Source organism: Adiantum capillus-veneris, chromosome 4 (assembly GCF_014529385.1).
Source record: "Adiantum capillus-veneris isolate H3 chromosome 4, ASM1452938v2, whole genome shotgun sequence".
NCBI classification, from domain to species: Eukaryota; Viridiplantae; Streptophyta; class Polypodiopsida; order Polypodiales; family Pteridaceae; genus Adiantum; species Adiantum capillus-veneris.
Window position 1 is genome coordinate 119,678,133 of NC_140934.1, and position 16,364 is coordinate 119,694,496.

At 46.5% G+C, this 16,364-nt stretch overlaps 2 protein-coding genes across 4 annotated transcripts in view; one reads left to right on the plus strand and one right to left on the minus strand.

The window, feature by feature from the left end:
• Positions 1 to 16,364, plus strand: part of LOC147459892 (U5 small nuclear ribonucleoprotein helicase) — a 253,188-nt gene that overhangs the window by 157,958 nt on the left and 78,866 nt on the right. For all 3 annotated transcript variants that reach the window (XM_086511073.1, XM_086511074.1, XM_086511075.1), the window contains 9 exons: positions 11,980 to 12,063; positions 12,181 to 12,255; positions 12,401 to 12,532; positions 12,613 to 12,678; positions 12,854 to 12,919; positions 12,988 to 13,110; positions 13,193 to 13,342; positions 13,446 to 13,658; positions 13,741 to 13,896. In XM_086511073.1, coding sequence (XP_086367199.1) covers positions 11,980 to 12,063; positions 12,181 to 12,255; positions 12,401 to 12,532; positions 12,613 to 12,678; positions 12,854 to 12,919; positions 12,988 to 13,110; positions 13,193 to 13,342; positions 13,446 to 13,658; positions 13,741 to 13,896 — 1,065 coding nt within the window. The remainder of the gene's footprint in view (positions 1 to 11,979; positions 12,064 to 12,180; positions 12,256 to 12,400; positions 12,533 to 12,612; positions 12,679 to 12,853; positions 12,920 to 12,987; positions 13,111 to 13,192; positions 13,343 to 13,445; positions 13,659 to 13,740; positions 13,897 to 16,364) is intronic.
• LOC147459896 (uncharacterized) lies at positions 7,912 to 8,871 on the minus strand. The gene has a single exon (XM_086511076.1). It carries the CDS (start codon positions 8,788 to 8,790, stop codon positions 7,990 to 7,992), a length of 801 nt encoding a protein of 266 aa, XP_086367202.1. The 5' UTR covers positions 8,791 to 8,871; the 3' UTR covers positions 7,912 to 7,989.

Sequence of the window (16,364 nt, forward strand, 5' to 3'; positions counted from 1 at the left end):
CTTTTACCATGTCTGGGTACAAAAAGACTAGAACAAAATACTACTACTACTAGAATCCATCCTCATTTGCACTTTGGATGTCTAGAGAGTATGGCTCGAATCCTCTGTTGTAGTCTCCGTCGATGCTGTGTAGCCCCTCTCCTCAATCGTGGCTGTCTGGGTTTCTGTAGCTCTAGTGCTCGGTCGATGAGATTGCCAGTAGTGGTCGAATGAGTATGGGCCGAGCTCTACAGTGATGGCTGCTTCTCTGGCTGTCCCATATCTAGTGAAAAGAAATCTGTAATCCGTCTCTGGGACTATCTCTCTCTAGCTCTCCTCAATAAAGTGTCTCTATATCTGTGTAACTCAAGTACATATAGCCCAAGACATCTCTGATCCTCATAACTCATGACCCTAGAGAAAGGACCGAACCCTCTCTGAATAAGCTGTGGAAACTGCCCCGAATCTCATAGTACACTATGCAATGACATATGTAACGCAGCTATGTCTCTGGCTCTAGCTGGCATAAGCGGCCTATCCTATTGTTTGCTGGTATCCCTCTGAATCTACCAGTTTCAATCTCCAGCTGATGTGAGGATGTGCGTATCTGACCAATGGCACACCGCAACCATGAGACATATCTGTATCCATGTCAAAGTTACCCGGAACGGGAACGGGGAACGGGAACGGGGGCCTCCGGAACGTTTCCGGAACGTGGGCCCCCCGAAAAAGCGGAACGGGAACGGGGGCCGGAACGGTAAACTCGAATTATGCTTAAATTAGGGTGGATTCAACCTATATGTTAGTAGAGAGCCACACACACTCATTACTCCAAGTAGAATCCTATTTAGGCATGCTTTGCAATGATGCTTAAGTCTTAAGGTGCGGTCATGACTCATGACACGAATCCACCATTCACATGACACAGAAGCATCTTGATTCTTCATAGAAAGGACATTAACTTAACTTAAAATTAAAAGAGTCCAGACTCCACACAAAAGCTTGGAGCAAAACAATGATACTAGATAGATCATGACGATGGCTTACAAGGCCAGCCAAGGCGCTACAAAAAGATATAAGGAGCAATCAGTCATGACTGATGAGTCATGCTTGAGAAGAGCTTCCTGCCTCCCAATCTGTAGTGGTGTCCTGGATCTCATGAATATCATCCCAATCCTCCTGCATAGGCTCATCCTCATGTGTAGATGCTGCCGCCTCTCCAAGCACCTCTGCCTCTGCCTCCATCTCCCACTGTAGAAAAGGGTCTGTCACTTTAGATGCTGACTTGCAAAGCATTCGTAAGTTTGCACTGACAAAAACAAGGTCATTTGCTTTCTCCACTCCAAGTCGGTTCCTCTTTCTAGATGCAATGTGGCTGTAAACACTCCACAATTGCTCCAAGCAAGAGGAGCTAACCGCTTGGCTGAGAATGCGGATAGCAAGTCGCTGAAGATCGGGACCATCTGAACCATTTTCTTGCCACCACAAGACCGAGGAAATCTTGGTGCGATCAATTTGGGCATCGGCAGTCCCAAATGATCCTCACATATCCCTGTAAAATGCAAGCTGATCCTTGATTTTGCGCTGCATGTCTCTATCAGGGTGAAGCCTCTTGAAAATAGTGTTCCAATGTGTATTTACCTCTGAATCATGCTCCTGTCCTGCACCTTGGAACTCTGGATCCAACACAAAAGCTGCACCATGAAGAGGTGAACTATAGGAGTTCCACCTGTTGCTGCATAGGTCTTTGATTTCTTCAAGCCTATCTGGGTCCTTCTCAAGATCTCCAAGCGCCTCCACCATGCGATCCATTGCTTCATAAACCTTGCCAACACAAGGTTGCATACCATCTATCACTCTAAGCAAGTGAATCACTGGTTTTACCATTTTGTCAAGAGTCTTGAGAGACTCCCAGAACTCTGGATCCTCTACCTTCTCTGTACAAATGATCCCTGCTGCTGTACGTGCATGGGAAGTCTCACCAAACTCTGTACTGATGAAGAGCTGTCGCACTGCACTCTGACACTCCACAAATCGGCCTACCATAAGAAAGTTGTAGGCAAAGCGGGTCTCACAATACTTGAGAAGAACTTTCCCCCCCGACCGCTTCAAGAACTCTGCTCGAAGGACGTTGTGGTTGTTGACAAAAGAAACCACTTTGGCTGTAGAGGCAAAGAGAGGCTCTATCCAAGGTAGTTTGCCGAAATCCTTCAGGAGGTTGTTAAGGCAATGCGCCATACAAAAGGACACCGTGATGTGGGGGTATGTGCCTTCTAAAATAGCCCCGGCTGCCCTGTTCGATGCCTCCCCATCAGTGACTAGCCCTATCACAAGTTTGGACCCAATGGTCTCTATGGCGGAGGCCCACTCTCCTGCAAGGACATCGGCTGATTTTCCTGTTTCTGTAGCATCATGGGAGTGGGCAAAATACATTTCCCCTTTGGAATAGGCAACAATGCCATGAATGGATCTCCTCCTCGTGTCGCTCCATCCATCCGCAATGAGGGTCACTCCATACTTGGTCCATTGCCTCTTCATGTTAAGGGTTGCCGTCTCCACAACGGCCTTCTCTCTATCGAGTAGAGTAGTGCGGAGGGCCTCGGAAGAGGGTGGCACATATCGTGCCCCATACTCTCCTATCCTTGTGCACATAGTCTTGAAGTACTCCGACCTACACATAAGAGGTAACACATAGGTATTAGGATTCAAAGTTAAATTAATAAATTGGTCAATATATCTAAATCCAAAAATGGAGGAATGTCTTACCGAGCCTTTATGAAGGGAATGTGGTCATGATAGAAGAAGCGTGCAACACTTGCATCCACATCCTCCTTCCTTTTCGGATCCCAAGTGGCATGTAGAGTGCGTTGGTGCGGCTTGGGAGTGGAGACCGGCGTAGTATTAGGGGTTGAGAATGGCGATCGAAATGATGTCGCCCCCGTCTCTGCCGTCGCCGCATTACTATTACCACCGATGGATGAAGAAGGTGTAGAAGAGGGAAAGAGCAAATCGTTGGGGTCGATTGCGGGGCGCTTCGGCTTGGCCGCATCCTTCTCTTCCTTGTTGGCTTTGATGGCGGCATCCTTGGCTTGAAAGACCTTCAACAAATGCTCGTTGACCTCCTTGCATATTGCCACTTGTTGTCCCTCTAGCTTAAGGAGGTGAGCGCGGACTTTGGTTGTGCCGGATTGCCTCTCGAAGCCGCATAGTTTGCACTTCCATGCACGGGCACCACCGGACTTTCCCAACACTCGGGAATGCACTTCGTCCCACCATGACACTTCCTCCTCCTCCTTCTTCGCACCCAAGGGCACACGTTCACTTGATGCGGAAGCTTGCGCCATGTGAGACTCGAGAGAGGGAGGGAGCTTGAGAGAGAAAGGGAGAGGGACTCGGGAGAGATAGGGAGAGGGAGAGGGAGAGATGGAGTGATAGGGAGAGAGAGATGAGGGAGATATGTATTATGGAGAGATGGCGAGCCGTGAGAGAGAGAGGAAAAGGGAGAGATGGAGAGAGGGAGAGTGAGCTTTCACTTGAGCCTTGAGGCTTAAAGCCTTGAGGCCCAAGGGAGAAGGAGAGAGAGCTTGAAGCCTTGAAGGTTGAGCCTTGAGGCTTGAGGAACTTGGAAGAGGCTAGAGCCAACGTAGAGAGCTTGAGCCTTGAGGGAAGGATGAGGCTATTAGCTCTCAACCTTGCCCTCGAGGCATTATATAGGAGTTAGAGTCTACCCCTCCCTCAAACGTTCAAAAACAGTCCCTAAACGCCCCCTGTTTTTTGTTAAAAACGGTCATTTTTTTCAAAATTTGAAATCTGCCGTTCCCGTTCCGTTCCGCTCACGCGTTCCCGTTCCGGTTCGTCCGTTCCCTGCCCGTTCCGCCCAGCCGTTCCGGTTACACGCAGGAACGGAACGCCGTTCCGTTGCCGTTTCCGTTTCGGGGACCCAAGTTGGCCGGGAACGTGTTCCGGGAACGGGAGGGGTCCGTTCCGCCCGTTCCCTGTTACTCTGATCCATGTAGCTGGGTCGAATCACAAACCCATCTCCTGTGAGGTGGAGAAGATGCTCTCTATAGAAAGCCATCTTCGTGCCCAACTCTTGTGGCGGCTCTATCCATGTCCTCCTGGTAATTAGCTAGATAGGGTCTTGACGAATGAGTCTAGTAATCTCCACCCGTGTAAGAGACATCGAGGGTATCTGAAGAGAAAATTGGAAAGGGGGCAGCCCGTCCATGGTGAAGGCATGCATTTGAAACCATGATGTCATCTGTGCATACCAGCATGAAGTGTCCCCTTGAAGAGCTAACTGTCTGGAAGACTCATGGGCCAGACTAGCATATCTATCTCTAGTAGTATCCCACAAGCTGTGCACAAAGGAGACTGGTCTGGTAAGCGCCTCAATCTCCATAGGAGGGACAGCTAGCTCTGCTCGAACGATAGCATGGGGTACGAGGCCCTTGCTCTGATTAGTCGTCGAGAGATCATAGATACCAAGGGCCTCTCCATATGTCTCCAACCATCTTGGCCTACAGAAGGTCCCCATATCTACACCGCATACAACATAGCTGAGGCTACTAAAGTATCAAAGAGCCATAACTTTGTCTGAGGTTTCTGGACCTAAACCTGCAAACACATCCTCTCCAAGCCTCCCAAGGCCCCATAAGCTCTAGTCAGTCTAGTCTCTGCTGCTCTCCCCAAAGTAAACCTTGGCCCAGTGAAGACAACCCCAAGGTAAGTGTACGCATCTGTATACTCTACAATCTCCTGAGCATATGTGAAAGTCGGTGTTGATCTTTCGATCCAGTGTGGTGTGGTGTTAACACCATAATCTTGGTTTTACCAAGGTTTATAGACAATCCACTATCCTTTGCAAAACTGTGTAATGCATCCAACTGTCGCTGCATACCCTTTGGTGAGTCAGAGATCAACACAATATCTTCAACATATAACAACAATGGGATCCACGTCCCTGCCACCTGGGCACCTCTATCACCCTCTCTGTCAATGTAATCAGACACCTCTTCAACATACATACCAAATACAGTAGGAGATTATGGGAAACCCTGTTTGAATCCTTGAGAGCTTGAGATAGAGAGGTTGAGAGAGAGGCTTCACTTCTTGAGACAAAGGGAGAGAGCTTGAAGCCTTGAGCAAGCCCAAGGGAGAGAGCTTGAGAGCTTGAGGGTAGAGCTTGAGAGCAAGGGAGAGAGAGAGAGCTTTCAGGCTTGTTGCATTTGTGAAGGAAAGGAGTGAGGAGGGAGCAAGTTATAAGGGATGCCAGAAAGCGAAAACCCCCAAAATCTGATCTTTCTGGTGGGTTTTCCTCATTTTGATGTTTCCTATTTGTAAATTAATCAAAGAGATTAACAAAAAAAAGTGTGTGTGTGTGTGTGTGTGTGTGTGTGTGTGTGTGTGTGTGTGTGAGGGTATTTGCTTAATTTGCAACAATATGAGGAATTTGTATGTGAGGTTCACATCGATTACACCTTGCAGTTATCGGATCATTACCTTGTTTTGCTGGATGTGATTTTTTGGCAGACTCGTTGTGATCGGGCTCTTCCCAGGAAACGTCTGCTACTTGTCAATAATGCTTATCTCACACATGAGGTTTTTCGGGGAATGATCTCTGAGGTTATTCCTCCTCTGCTAGTTCATATGCATCTTGACCTTGATGCCGCTTGGTATCGCTTTGTTATGCGGGTGCAAAGTGTTATTTGTGACTATGGCAAGCATTACATGCAGTGCACTCGAGGGGAAGTCAAAGATGCGAAGCATACTTGTCAACGACTGCAAGAGTTGGCTGATTTGCGGCCTTTGTCTAATTCTGAGATGTTTGAGCTATGTGAAGCCTCTGTGTGTATCAGCGTAATGACAAGCGAAAGCTAGCTAAATTGCAGACGCGTACTCGTCAACAGGCTTTCATGGACAAAGGCTATGCTTCAAAGCAATTTTTTAAGCATTTACATCGTTCTAGAATCTCATGTGCAATCAAGCGCGTTATGCTTTCCTCGAGTGTTTGGACTTCTTCAAAGCAGGAACTTGCGGATGCCATGGTTTTGCATTATCGACAGGTGTTTGTTGCTCCTTCTCAGACATCTTTGGCTGCTTGCCATGTGCGTCAATTGATGCTTTCCTTTGTTACTCTGGTTATATCCCCGCAAGATGCATGTGATCTTGAGGACCCCTTCACTGCTTCAGAATTGCATAGTGCGTTGCTTGCTTTGGGCCGCTCGCGGTCTCCCGGCTGGGATGGGCTTACTGTGGAATTTTTCCTCTCCTTCTAGGAGGATCTTGAGCATCCTGTGCTTTACATGATTAATGCGGCATGGGAGAAACAAGATTTGCCGATATCTTGGAAAGAAGGTTTACTTAAATTTCTGCCTAAGCAAGCGCTTTGTGAGCGATTCTCTCATTGGCGTCCGATTACTTTGATGCCGGTGGTTTATAAGATATTGGCTAAGATGCTGGTGCACCGCATTAAGGACCAAGTTTTTGCAGGACTCCATCAGGCTCAATATGGTTTCATTCCACGTCGCCAGATTATGGATAATCTGGCTAATGTTTTGATTGGCATGGAGTACGCTAAGTACACTCAACAAGATGTGTTGGTTATGCAAGTTGACATTGAAAAGGCCTTTGACACTGTAAAGTGGGACTTCATTGCCGCCACCATGACGTGTTTAGGGTTTGGTTCTAAATTCGCCAATGTGGTTTATTTTTTGTATGCATGTAGCACGTCTTTGGGGATTTTAGAAGGTGAATTAACTGAACCTTGGCCTCTTGGTTGTTCCGTCCGGCAGGGCTGTCCCCTTGGTGCTCTGTTGTATGCTGTTGCTACTCACCCATTGTTGAATTATCTTGATCACTTGACCTCTGTTCAGAGTATGCATGGTCTGCGGTTACCTTCGGGTCGTACATTCGTTGGCCAGGCTTACGCTGATGATTCGTTATTTATGTCTCGTAATCAGCAGACGGATGTCAAAGTGATTACGGAAGCCTTGCAACTGTTTGGCATTGCGGCTCGGCTTAAAGTCAACTTTTGTAAATCGAAGCTTTTGCCTCTCCGTTCTTGTGATTGGCATAGTCTCTTGTGGCCAGGTGAGATTGTGTCTTCAAATGTGATCACTAGGCATTTGGGTTATCCAATTGGCTGGAATGTTACTCACTCTCAGAAAGTCGATTGGGTCATGCAACGCTTGAATGTCAAATTGCATTACTGGAAGCTTTCTACTTGGCCCTTGCATGCTCGTCTACGAATTGTTCAGAGTATCCTGTTGGCGTATGTTCAGTTCTTTTTGCCATTGATGCATTGGCCTCGGCGATGTCTTGATTCTCTTATGTCGGACATTATGTCCCATTTGTGGCGGACTCATGCTATGAAAAAATGCTTACGCTTGATGTCAATGGAGAAGCTTTGCACTCCTAAACGTTTTGGTGGACTTAATATCTTGGATTTGCGCAGGCATGTGTTTGTGCGGAAAGCTATGTTGTTGCCTACTCTTGTGCAACAAATTACGCCTTGGACTTTGATGTTTGCGTTCCTCAGTCAACACGTTGTTACTTCTGCTTTTGGCCATTGGCAACCCTCTCTTTGGGAGGTGGCTTTTGCATAGTTACATGGGACGGCGGGTCGGGGTCGGGAACGGGGTCGGGAACGGCAAATGTCAGGAAACGGGGACGGGGTCGGAACGGCAAAAAAAAAAAGAGAGTTTTTTCGGCATTTTTTGACCTACACACATGCCACACACATAGAGCATCACTTTGACCATAAATTTACATTAAATAGACCAAAGAACACGAGTCATATAGGCTGAAATGTGCTAATAAAACATCGATGATCGATGGATACAAAATGAGAAGTGCATGCCACAAGGACTCAAGAGTCAAAAAGCCTAAAGGACTTAGGACAAGCGTGAGGCCTCAAGGATAACAAAAAGTACAAAGGGCTATGTAGTAGGTAGAGTCGTAGACTCAAGAGTCTAGACTCGAGAGTCGAGTGATCAATGATCATCAAACTCAAGAAGTGCTCGCCTGCTGAATCTCCACATCGTCGTCGTAGTCGAGGTCGTCAGCAACGTATGAGGGCTCCGGCTCGGGAGGCTCGCATTGAGGCTCGAAATCCTCCTCTAGCTCCTCCAAAAGAGTATCGGCCATAGATGGATTCTCTTGTGCCATCTCCCACTCAGTGAAAGGATCTGCCTTGTGTGTGATGCTCTTGGCAAGCATGCGCAAGTTAGCGCTCACAAACACCAAATCATTGGCCCTCTGAACGCCAAGGCGATTCCTCTTCTTAGAGGCAATGTGGCTGTACACACTCCATAGTTGCTCCAAGCAACTAGTGGTACATGCTTGGCTAAGGACACGAACAACCAAGCGCTGCAAATGTGGGCCATCTCCTCCATAGTCCTCCCACCACAAAACCGAGCCAATCTTGTTGCGATCAAGCTGTGCATCTACACATCCATAGGAGCCCTTCTTTTGCGTGTAGTTGAGTAGCTCGTCTCTAATCTTGCGCCTAATGTCACTGCTAGGCTCAAGGCGCTCCAATGCAAGCCGCCATCCTTTGCTCACCTCCTTGTCAGTCTCTTGACGCCTTCCTTGAAACTCAGGGTCAAGCACATAAGCTGCCGCATGAAGTGGAGAGTAGTATCCATTCCACCTCGACTCACACAAGCCATGAATCTCCGCATACTGAACAGGGTCAGGCACAAGCTTCTCAAGTGCCTCTATCATCCGATCCATGGCTTCGTAGACTTTGCCAATGCATGGCTGCAAGCCATCCACCACTCGAAGTAGGTGTAGAATAGGCTTGACCATGGCGTCAAGAGTCTTCACCTCCTCCCACCAAGCGGCGTCGTCGGCCCATTCTCGGCATTTCAATCCTATTGCTGATGTAGACTCCGGCATGGCCTGGAACTCATCACTGAGAAAGAGGCCCCTTAAGGCTCCGCCACATGTAGACAAGCGGCTTAGCATAAGCCAATTGAATGCAAATCTTGTCTCTGAATATTTGAGCAAAGACAACTGGCTCCTCTTTGAGAATTCATGGCGCACTTTTTGATGGTTGAGCACAAAGGAGACAATTCGAGAGGCGTCACCAATGGTGGGTGAAATCCATGACAAGTTCCCTATGTCCTTGAGGAGGTTATTGAGGCAATGCGCCATGCAAAATGTGACATGGATGCTGGGATACATGCCCTCAATGATAGCTCCGACTGCCCTATTTGACGCCTCTCCATCTGCAACCATACAAAGGACATTCTCCGGGCCGGTGATCTCTATGGTGCTTGTCCACTCCGCAGCAAGCATCTCGGCGGCCTTGCCACTATCGGATGCATCATGTGACTCCACAAAGTACATCTCCCCCCGAGAGTAGGCCACCACGCCGTGGATGGACCGCTTGCGGGTGTCGCTCCATCCATCTACAAGAAGAGAGACGCCATTGGTCTCCCACAAATCCTTTGTTGCTTGGGCCGCTTGCTCCACGGCAAGCTTCTCTTTGTCAAGAAGGGTGGTGCGAAGGCTCTCCGATGAAGGTGGCACATAAGAGGAACCATATTCCCCTATTTTCGTAACCATGGTTCGAAAGTATGAAGACCTATCCACACAAAATAGAGAATGTTGCGTTAGTATGGAGAGTCGAGAAATTATAACCCATTATGAATACAAAATGGAAGATTGCAATGTCCATATGCCAAGGGAAACTCACCGCGAAGCATGGAAGGCAATGTGGTCGTGGAAGAAGAATCGGGCAACCGACCTATCTACCTCTTCCTTCAATTTAGGATTCCAATTTTCGTTGAGAGTGGTTTGGCGATGCGGAAGGGAAGAGGACGGTGTAGATCCATGGCTCTTGAAGGTTCGAGAGATGTCGTCAAGGTTGGCTTCCCTTTGCTCTCGCGGTGTCGCCGTGGCGGAGGGATCAACGGCAACAAAACGGCCCCTCTTGGCCGCTTCCGCAACCTCATACACCGTGAGTTTCTCAAGAAGATCCAACCTCTTCTCGGGAGCTACATGAGGGCAAAACTTCACCTCGTGACCGGGTTCATGAAGAAGATGGGCTCGCACTTTGTTTGAACCACCCGTTCTCTTGTATGGACATAGCTTGCACGTCCATGGTCTTGCACCGCCACCTTTGCCACGCGAGCTAAAGTCGACTTCATCCCACCACGACCACGTTTGCACGGCGGGCCTCCTTCGAGAAGAAGCGGCTTGAGAAGTGGAGTTGGCTTGAGATGACATGATGGTGGAGAGACTCGAGAGAGTAGAGCTTAGAAGTTAGAAGGGTTAGAGGAGAGCTTGTGTGGAGAGAGTAAAGGAGAGCTTCAAAGTGGGTAGAAGAGGGAGAGGAGAGCTTCAAAGTTCAAACTTGAGCCTTGAGCTTGAGGGAAATGGAATGAGGATTGAGCATTGAGACTATGAGTATTAAGAGGCCCAAGGGAGCCTTTTATAGCCTCCCAAGGGCCAAGGCTTAAAAAATATGGCAGTTGGGGCTGCACAGAGCCGTTGCAAACGGTCAAAAACGGTCACTTTTTTGAATCCGACCCCGGCCGACCTGCCGTCCCCGTCCGGTTCGTCCGACCCCGGTCCGGCCCTGGCCGTCCCTGGTCCGTCCCCCCTGCGACCCGCCCGTCCGGCCTGTTTTCCGTCCGTCCCTCGGCGTTCCCAGCCGTTCCCGGCCCGGTTACGGCCGTTCCCCGGCCCTAGGGCCCGTCCCCCCCGTCCCCTGTAACTATGGGCTTTTGGCAAGATGGAAGGGCACATTCTTGGATGTCCACTCGCTTCCTCTTTAGTATCTGCTTGGAAAGAGGTTACGATGCATTTATTGTGGAATCCTCGGCAGGAAGGCGATTCGATCCGATTGGAAAGTCTCCATTTGAGCTGGGTATTCTCTCTTACTTTGGTCGACCGCTCACCTCGTCAGGCTTACTTTCTCTCTGGTCGTGGCATTCGTGTGGTTGAGGATGTGGTCGAGGAGGCTGGATATACTTTTGAGTTTTCCTTTGCTGCTTGTCGTTTTGGGTTGGGCATGCATTACCGTCAGTTTTGGAGAGAGCTTCAAAGCATGTTGCTCGACTTTTTGCCTGTTTCACCTTTGCCTGATGGCGATCGCATGTTTGATTGGGCCTTTCGGGAAACGCCTTTTCGAGATATTTCTATAGCTCGAATTTATGCTATTCTTCTACCACGAGCATGGCTTGATGGTCATTGTAATGCCATTTGGCGCATGTACAAATCTGACCTCTGGTGGAGGAGGCTCGTCTCTGCCTTGTGGAAAAGCCATTTGCCTTTGAAGGAGCGTCTGTTTCTTTGGTGCTGTTTGCTTGGAGTGCTTCCCGTTGGCACTTTTCTTCGGGCGCATCATATTCGTCCTTCTTCTTGCGTTCGTTGCTCGACTGTAGAAGAGGATATTTGTCACTTGTTATGGGATTACTGCGTTACTAGAGACTTCCTTCGCCATGTATCGGCGTGTATGCGGCTCTGTTTTCCTGGGGTTGTCTTTCACAAAAGGTGCTGGGCATTTGGCATTTTCTCACCAACGTTACAGCGTTTGCAGTCTTTTTCATGTGGGTCAGATTCTTTTTCATGTGGGTCAGATACTGGGCTTTCTGGACCGTGTGGAGTCAGCGTAATGCTTACATGTTCCATCGTACTCATGCGGATCCATTTCCTCTCTTCAGACTTTCTCTTCGGCAATCGTTACGATTTGCTTTGGAAGTTGGTGATATCACCTCAAAGATGCATCAGCTTTCATATGAATGTTTTTAGCTACGTTCTACAGTTGAGGAGTTCTGTGCTCTTCCCCTTGTATATGATCTTTTCAGTGGGTTTTCCTTGCTTTGAGGTTTCCCACTAGTAAATTAATCAATCGATTTACCAAGAAAAAAAAAAAAAGTGTGTGTGTGTGTGAGGAGAGAGGGAGGGTTTGAAATCACAGAATGCTTTCTGCAGTTCTTCCTAGAGCTCTCATTAAACACACATTGCTTTTGCTTCATTTGTAAACAGGTGCTGGATGCTGTGAAACATGACAAGCAGGCAATGGTTTTTGTACATTCACGTAAAGACACAGGAAAGGTTGCACAAATACTGGTATGACTTTTAGCAAGTTCTAGTTGCAATATTGCTTAAGGCAAGCTGGACTCTGTAAGGTCTGAGGAATTAACAAATTTGATAAATCTCTTGATCTGGCTAAGATTTTGGATATAGGTTGAAATGGCACAAAGGAATGGGGACAGTGGTCAATTTTTTGATGACAGCCATCCTCAGTTTGGGTTATTCAAGGTAATGATTGCGATCCATGCAAGAAATCAACTGCAGACAATTCTGGAAGCAGGCTTGATGTGTAAGCCTGCTTCTGTCAATGTCGTGCTACCTGAAAGAGAGTTTCTGGTTGAGCTTAAATATTTTCCATTGGATTTAACTTCAGAAAGAAGTTGCCAAATCAAGGAACCGGCAGATAGGAGAGCTCTTTCAGTCAGGATTTGGAATTCATCATGCTGGCATGCTAAGGTCTGATCGCAATCTTACAGAGCGCTTGTTCTCTATTGGCCTTGTTAAGGTAGTGTATTTCATTCTTGAAAATTCTATGTTGCATCCCATGTATACACAGATTCAGTGTCATTTTGTTGATTCACATAGGTTCTTGTATGCACTGCAACTTTAGCATGGGGAGTTAATCTTCCAGCACACACAGTTGTCATAAAGGTAATTCTTTCCTGCTACAAAATCAAAGTTACCTGTTTACCGTTCTGAAGCTTAATTTCGTCAGTTACTATTTTCTCTGGGAGTTTGGTCTTGACTTATATTGATGCTATTGTAAGCAAGTTTGAGTTCTTGCATTGGCTTGTGAAAAGTCACTGACAGTGACCTTGGAAAACAGGGCACACAACTCTATGACCCAAAAGCTGGAGGCTGGCGTGAACTTGGAATGCTCGATGTTATGCAGGTAACCTTTAGACAAAGTAAAGCACACCAGTTGGCTGTCTTTAGGCTAATCTTGAGTGTGTCTGGCAGATTTTTGGGCGTGCAGGGCGTCCTCAATTTGACAAAAGTGGTGAGGGTATCATTATTACCACTCATGACAAGCTTGCTTATTATTTGAGGCTTCTTACTCATCAGCTTCCAATCGAGAGCCAGGTGAAGTGAATTCCAGTCATGTGGAGCTGTACTAAGAAGATTTTGAAAGAAATCCTCATTGACATGATTTTTTATTTTGTAGTTTGTGAGCTCTCTGAAAGACAACTTAAATGCAGAGGTTGTTTTGGGCTCAGTAACAAATATTAAAGAAGCTTCATCTTGGCTTGGATATACTTATCTTTTTGTTCGCATGTCTTCCAATCCTCTTGTATATGGAATGAGTTGGGAGGAGGTGAGGAAGTAACATTAGTTCTCCTATAGCATGTGATTATATGGCTTGCTCTTATCAGTGTATATTCTTGATAATTACATGTAAGGTTGCTTCTTTTTCTTAGGTGATGAAGGATCCTAATCTGATGAGTAAAAGGAAGTCGCTTATTGTTGATGCTGCACGTGACCTTGACAAAGCTAAAATGATGAGATTTGATGAGAAAAGTGGAAACTTTTATGTAACTGACCTTGGACGTGTAGCTAGCCACTTTTACATACAATATACAAGTGTAGAGACTTACAATAACATGCTCAAACGCCATATGAATGAGAGCGAGGTGAGTTTCAAGCTTTACGTTTGGAGAAATTGGTCAGGGGTATATTGGAGGAATCGTGACATTTAGGTGTTTTCTCTATCAGCTAATCGATCTGGTTGCTCACTCATCTGAATTTCAAAATATAATGGTGCGAGAAGAAGAGCATCAGGAGTTGGAGAACCTACGCCACGATGTGTGTCCTTTGGATGTACGAGGAGGACCAGAGGATAAAATTGGAAAGATAACCATTCTTATTCAGGTTTGTCATCAGTAAAAGGACGTTATATTACTATTAAATGTTATGTTTTATGCTGTTGCACCTCCCGATCATAAAGACCAAGGTTGTTTAATATGTGGAAAGTTAAATTCTCTTGTAGTAGCCAACTTGATCTAGCATACAGTTAGATACTTGGGTAATTACAAGTGACGGAAGCAATCGATTAACTACATAAAACACCCATTTAGTCTAGCACTTGGATTATATATGTTCCTTTGATTCAACATAATACATACGATCCCATGTTGAAAGATACAACCAATACGACGTCCCATATTACTATTAAATGTTATTTTCCATGCTGTTGCACCTCCAGATCATAAAGTTGTTTAATATGTGGAAAATTAAATTCTTTTGAAGTAGCCAACATGATCCAGCATACAGTTAGATACTTGGGTAATTACAAGTGACGAAAGCAATCGATTAACTACATAAAACACCCATTTAGTGTAGCACTTGGATTATATATTTTCCTTTGATTCAACATAATACATACGATCCCATATTGAAAGATACATCCAATACGACGTACGAGCCTACTAAGTGTTTTTGTAAGTGAGCAAGGAAAAATATAGTCAAGACAAATGCATTGAGGCAATACATCTTCTTTTGGACTCTTGTACATTCACTTTGCTAAAACAACAGAAGTGTATGTGCTTTCTGGCCTGCTGAGGCTCAGCCTCGGATTTAAAGGCCCTTGGTAAAAAGCAACATTTCAAAAGCTCTGCTAAAAACGGGGCTTAAATGTCATGGCTTTATTTTTAAAGCTTATAAAGTCAGCTGCTTTTCCAATTGGCAGCCAGAAGTCAACCTATCGGACAAAGCTGCCATGTCATGCTTTTCCGTGCAGCTGCCATGTCACCAATCCTGTGATTTGCAGCAGAAAAAGCGGCAGATTACATGGGCTGCCAGATTCTGCTTTAGGTCCTTTGACTTCCAATGGCCAGCTGCCTTTTCTTTTCCCATGCTGCATCACCAAGGTGTCACATGGAAGTCGGAGTCTTTCCTGGCTATCTTGGCCAGCAAGCTACTTTCAAAGAGCTATCAGAGAAGTGGTTTTGAAAGAAACACCACCAATTTGTTCACTTTGAAGGCGACACCAGTCCTCTTCCTCCTTTCAGTGAGGAAGACTGGCGTGTGTCAAAGAAACGGAAGCATCGAAAGAGCAGATCTTGAGAGAGATACAAGAACTCTCGTCATTTAAACACCGACACTCTTTCTGACAACAATTCTGATTCCACTTACATTGGTCGGGTTCACACTACGTCCGGCGGGACATTGGACGCCCATCCCGATGGCGTTTAGGCTAGATCCCCTCTCCTGTAAGTGGGACATAGTATACTTCCCCAAAAACCGGCCGGTGGGGTGGAAGACTTTACCTTTGATTCGATTCTTTACTTTAACTTTACGACACAAAGGAACTTCACAAATAGATCTGTGAGTGGATTTTGGAATTAACACTTCAAACATTCCATGGCCTAGCAACTAGAGTGCTACCAAGCAGATATCGACACACTTTGAGAAAACCTGTAAGTTCCTACGAGCTGTCCAGCTTTGACCAGGCTGAAAATGGCCTACTCTAGCCTGATTTCGGCAGTATAACTGCAGTAGGAGGCTTCACAAACAAAATCCCCATGTAAAAGACGACATCCCCGGCGTATACGGGCACTTTCCCAAACCTGGCGAGAATCTGCAGCATGCTGAATTCTCTGTTTTCTGCCCCAAAAATGCATCTGATTACCTGTGCCGTGATCCCAACACTTCCCCGAAGCTCCTGGGGGTATTAGGGATCAATTAGGGTCAAAACCCTAAACCTGCAAAATTACACAGCAGGCTGTAATTTATTGTTTTGGGCTCCATTTCGCATGCTGGTTGCAGCCGTAGCAAGCCCTCGAGCTCCTACGCTTGTAGGGCTACTTGCCCTATGAATCGGACGAGATTTCTCGCGTAAAATTTCTTGAAATTCTTATGTACTTGTGGGGGGATGCAATTAGCTAATCAAGTGCCTGTGCAAGAGGCTCTTGCCTCGGAAATCGCGCATGAACCCTCAAAACTGTACTTACATATGAAAATCCCTTGAGCGGGGCATCACGTTTCTCTATTCAGAGGGAGAGAGAGATGCACGAGAGCGCAATCATTGTGCTACATAGAGCAAGCGAGAAGGCAAGTTTTCCATTAAAGCTGTGATCACTTGCACCCACTACTCATACACACAGTGGTTCACTTATGAGGGCAAATCAGTCCCCCTCTTTCAATTTGGGCGCCCCCTGTTCATGCAGATTTGGCAAATCCATCTTGTGCTTCCATGTGTCCACTTATAGCTTCTTTTGGTTTAAATTCCTAGTACCCACCAACTTTTTAAGTGTAGCATGGGGCCTAAATGACTTTAAACTGAGCCTAGACACCCTTTTGCAGCTCTGATTCTAGTGCCGACTGGTCCAACCATCTCG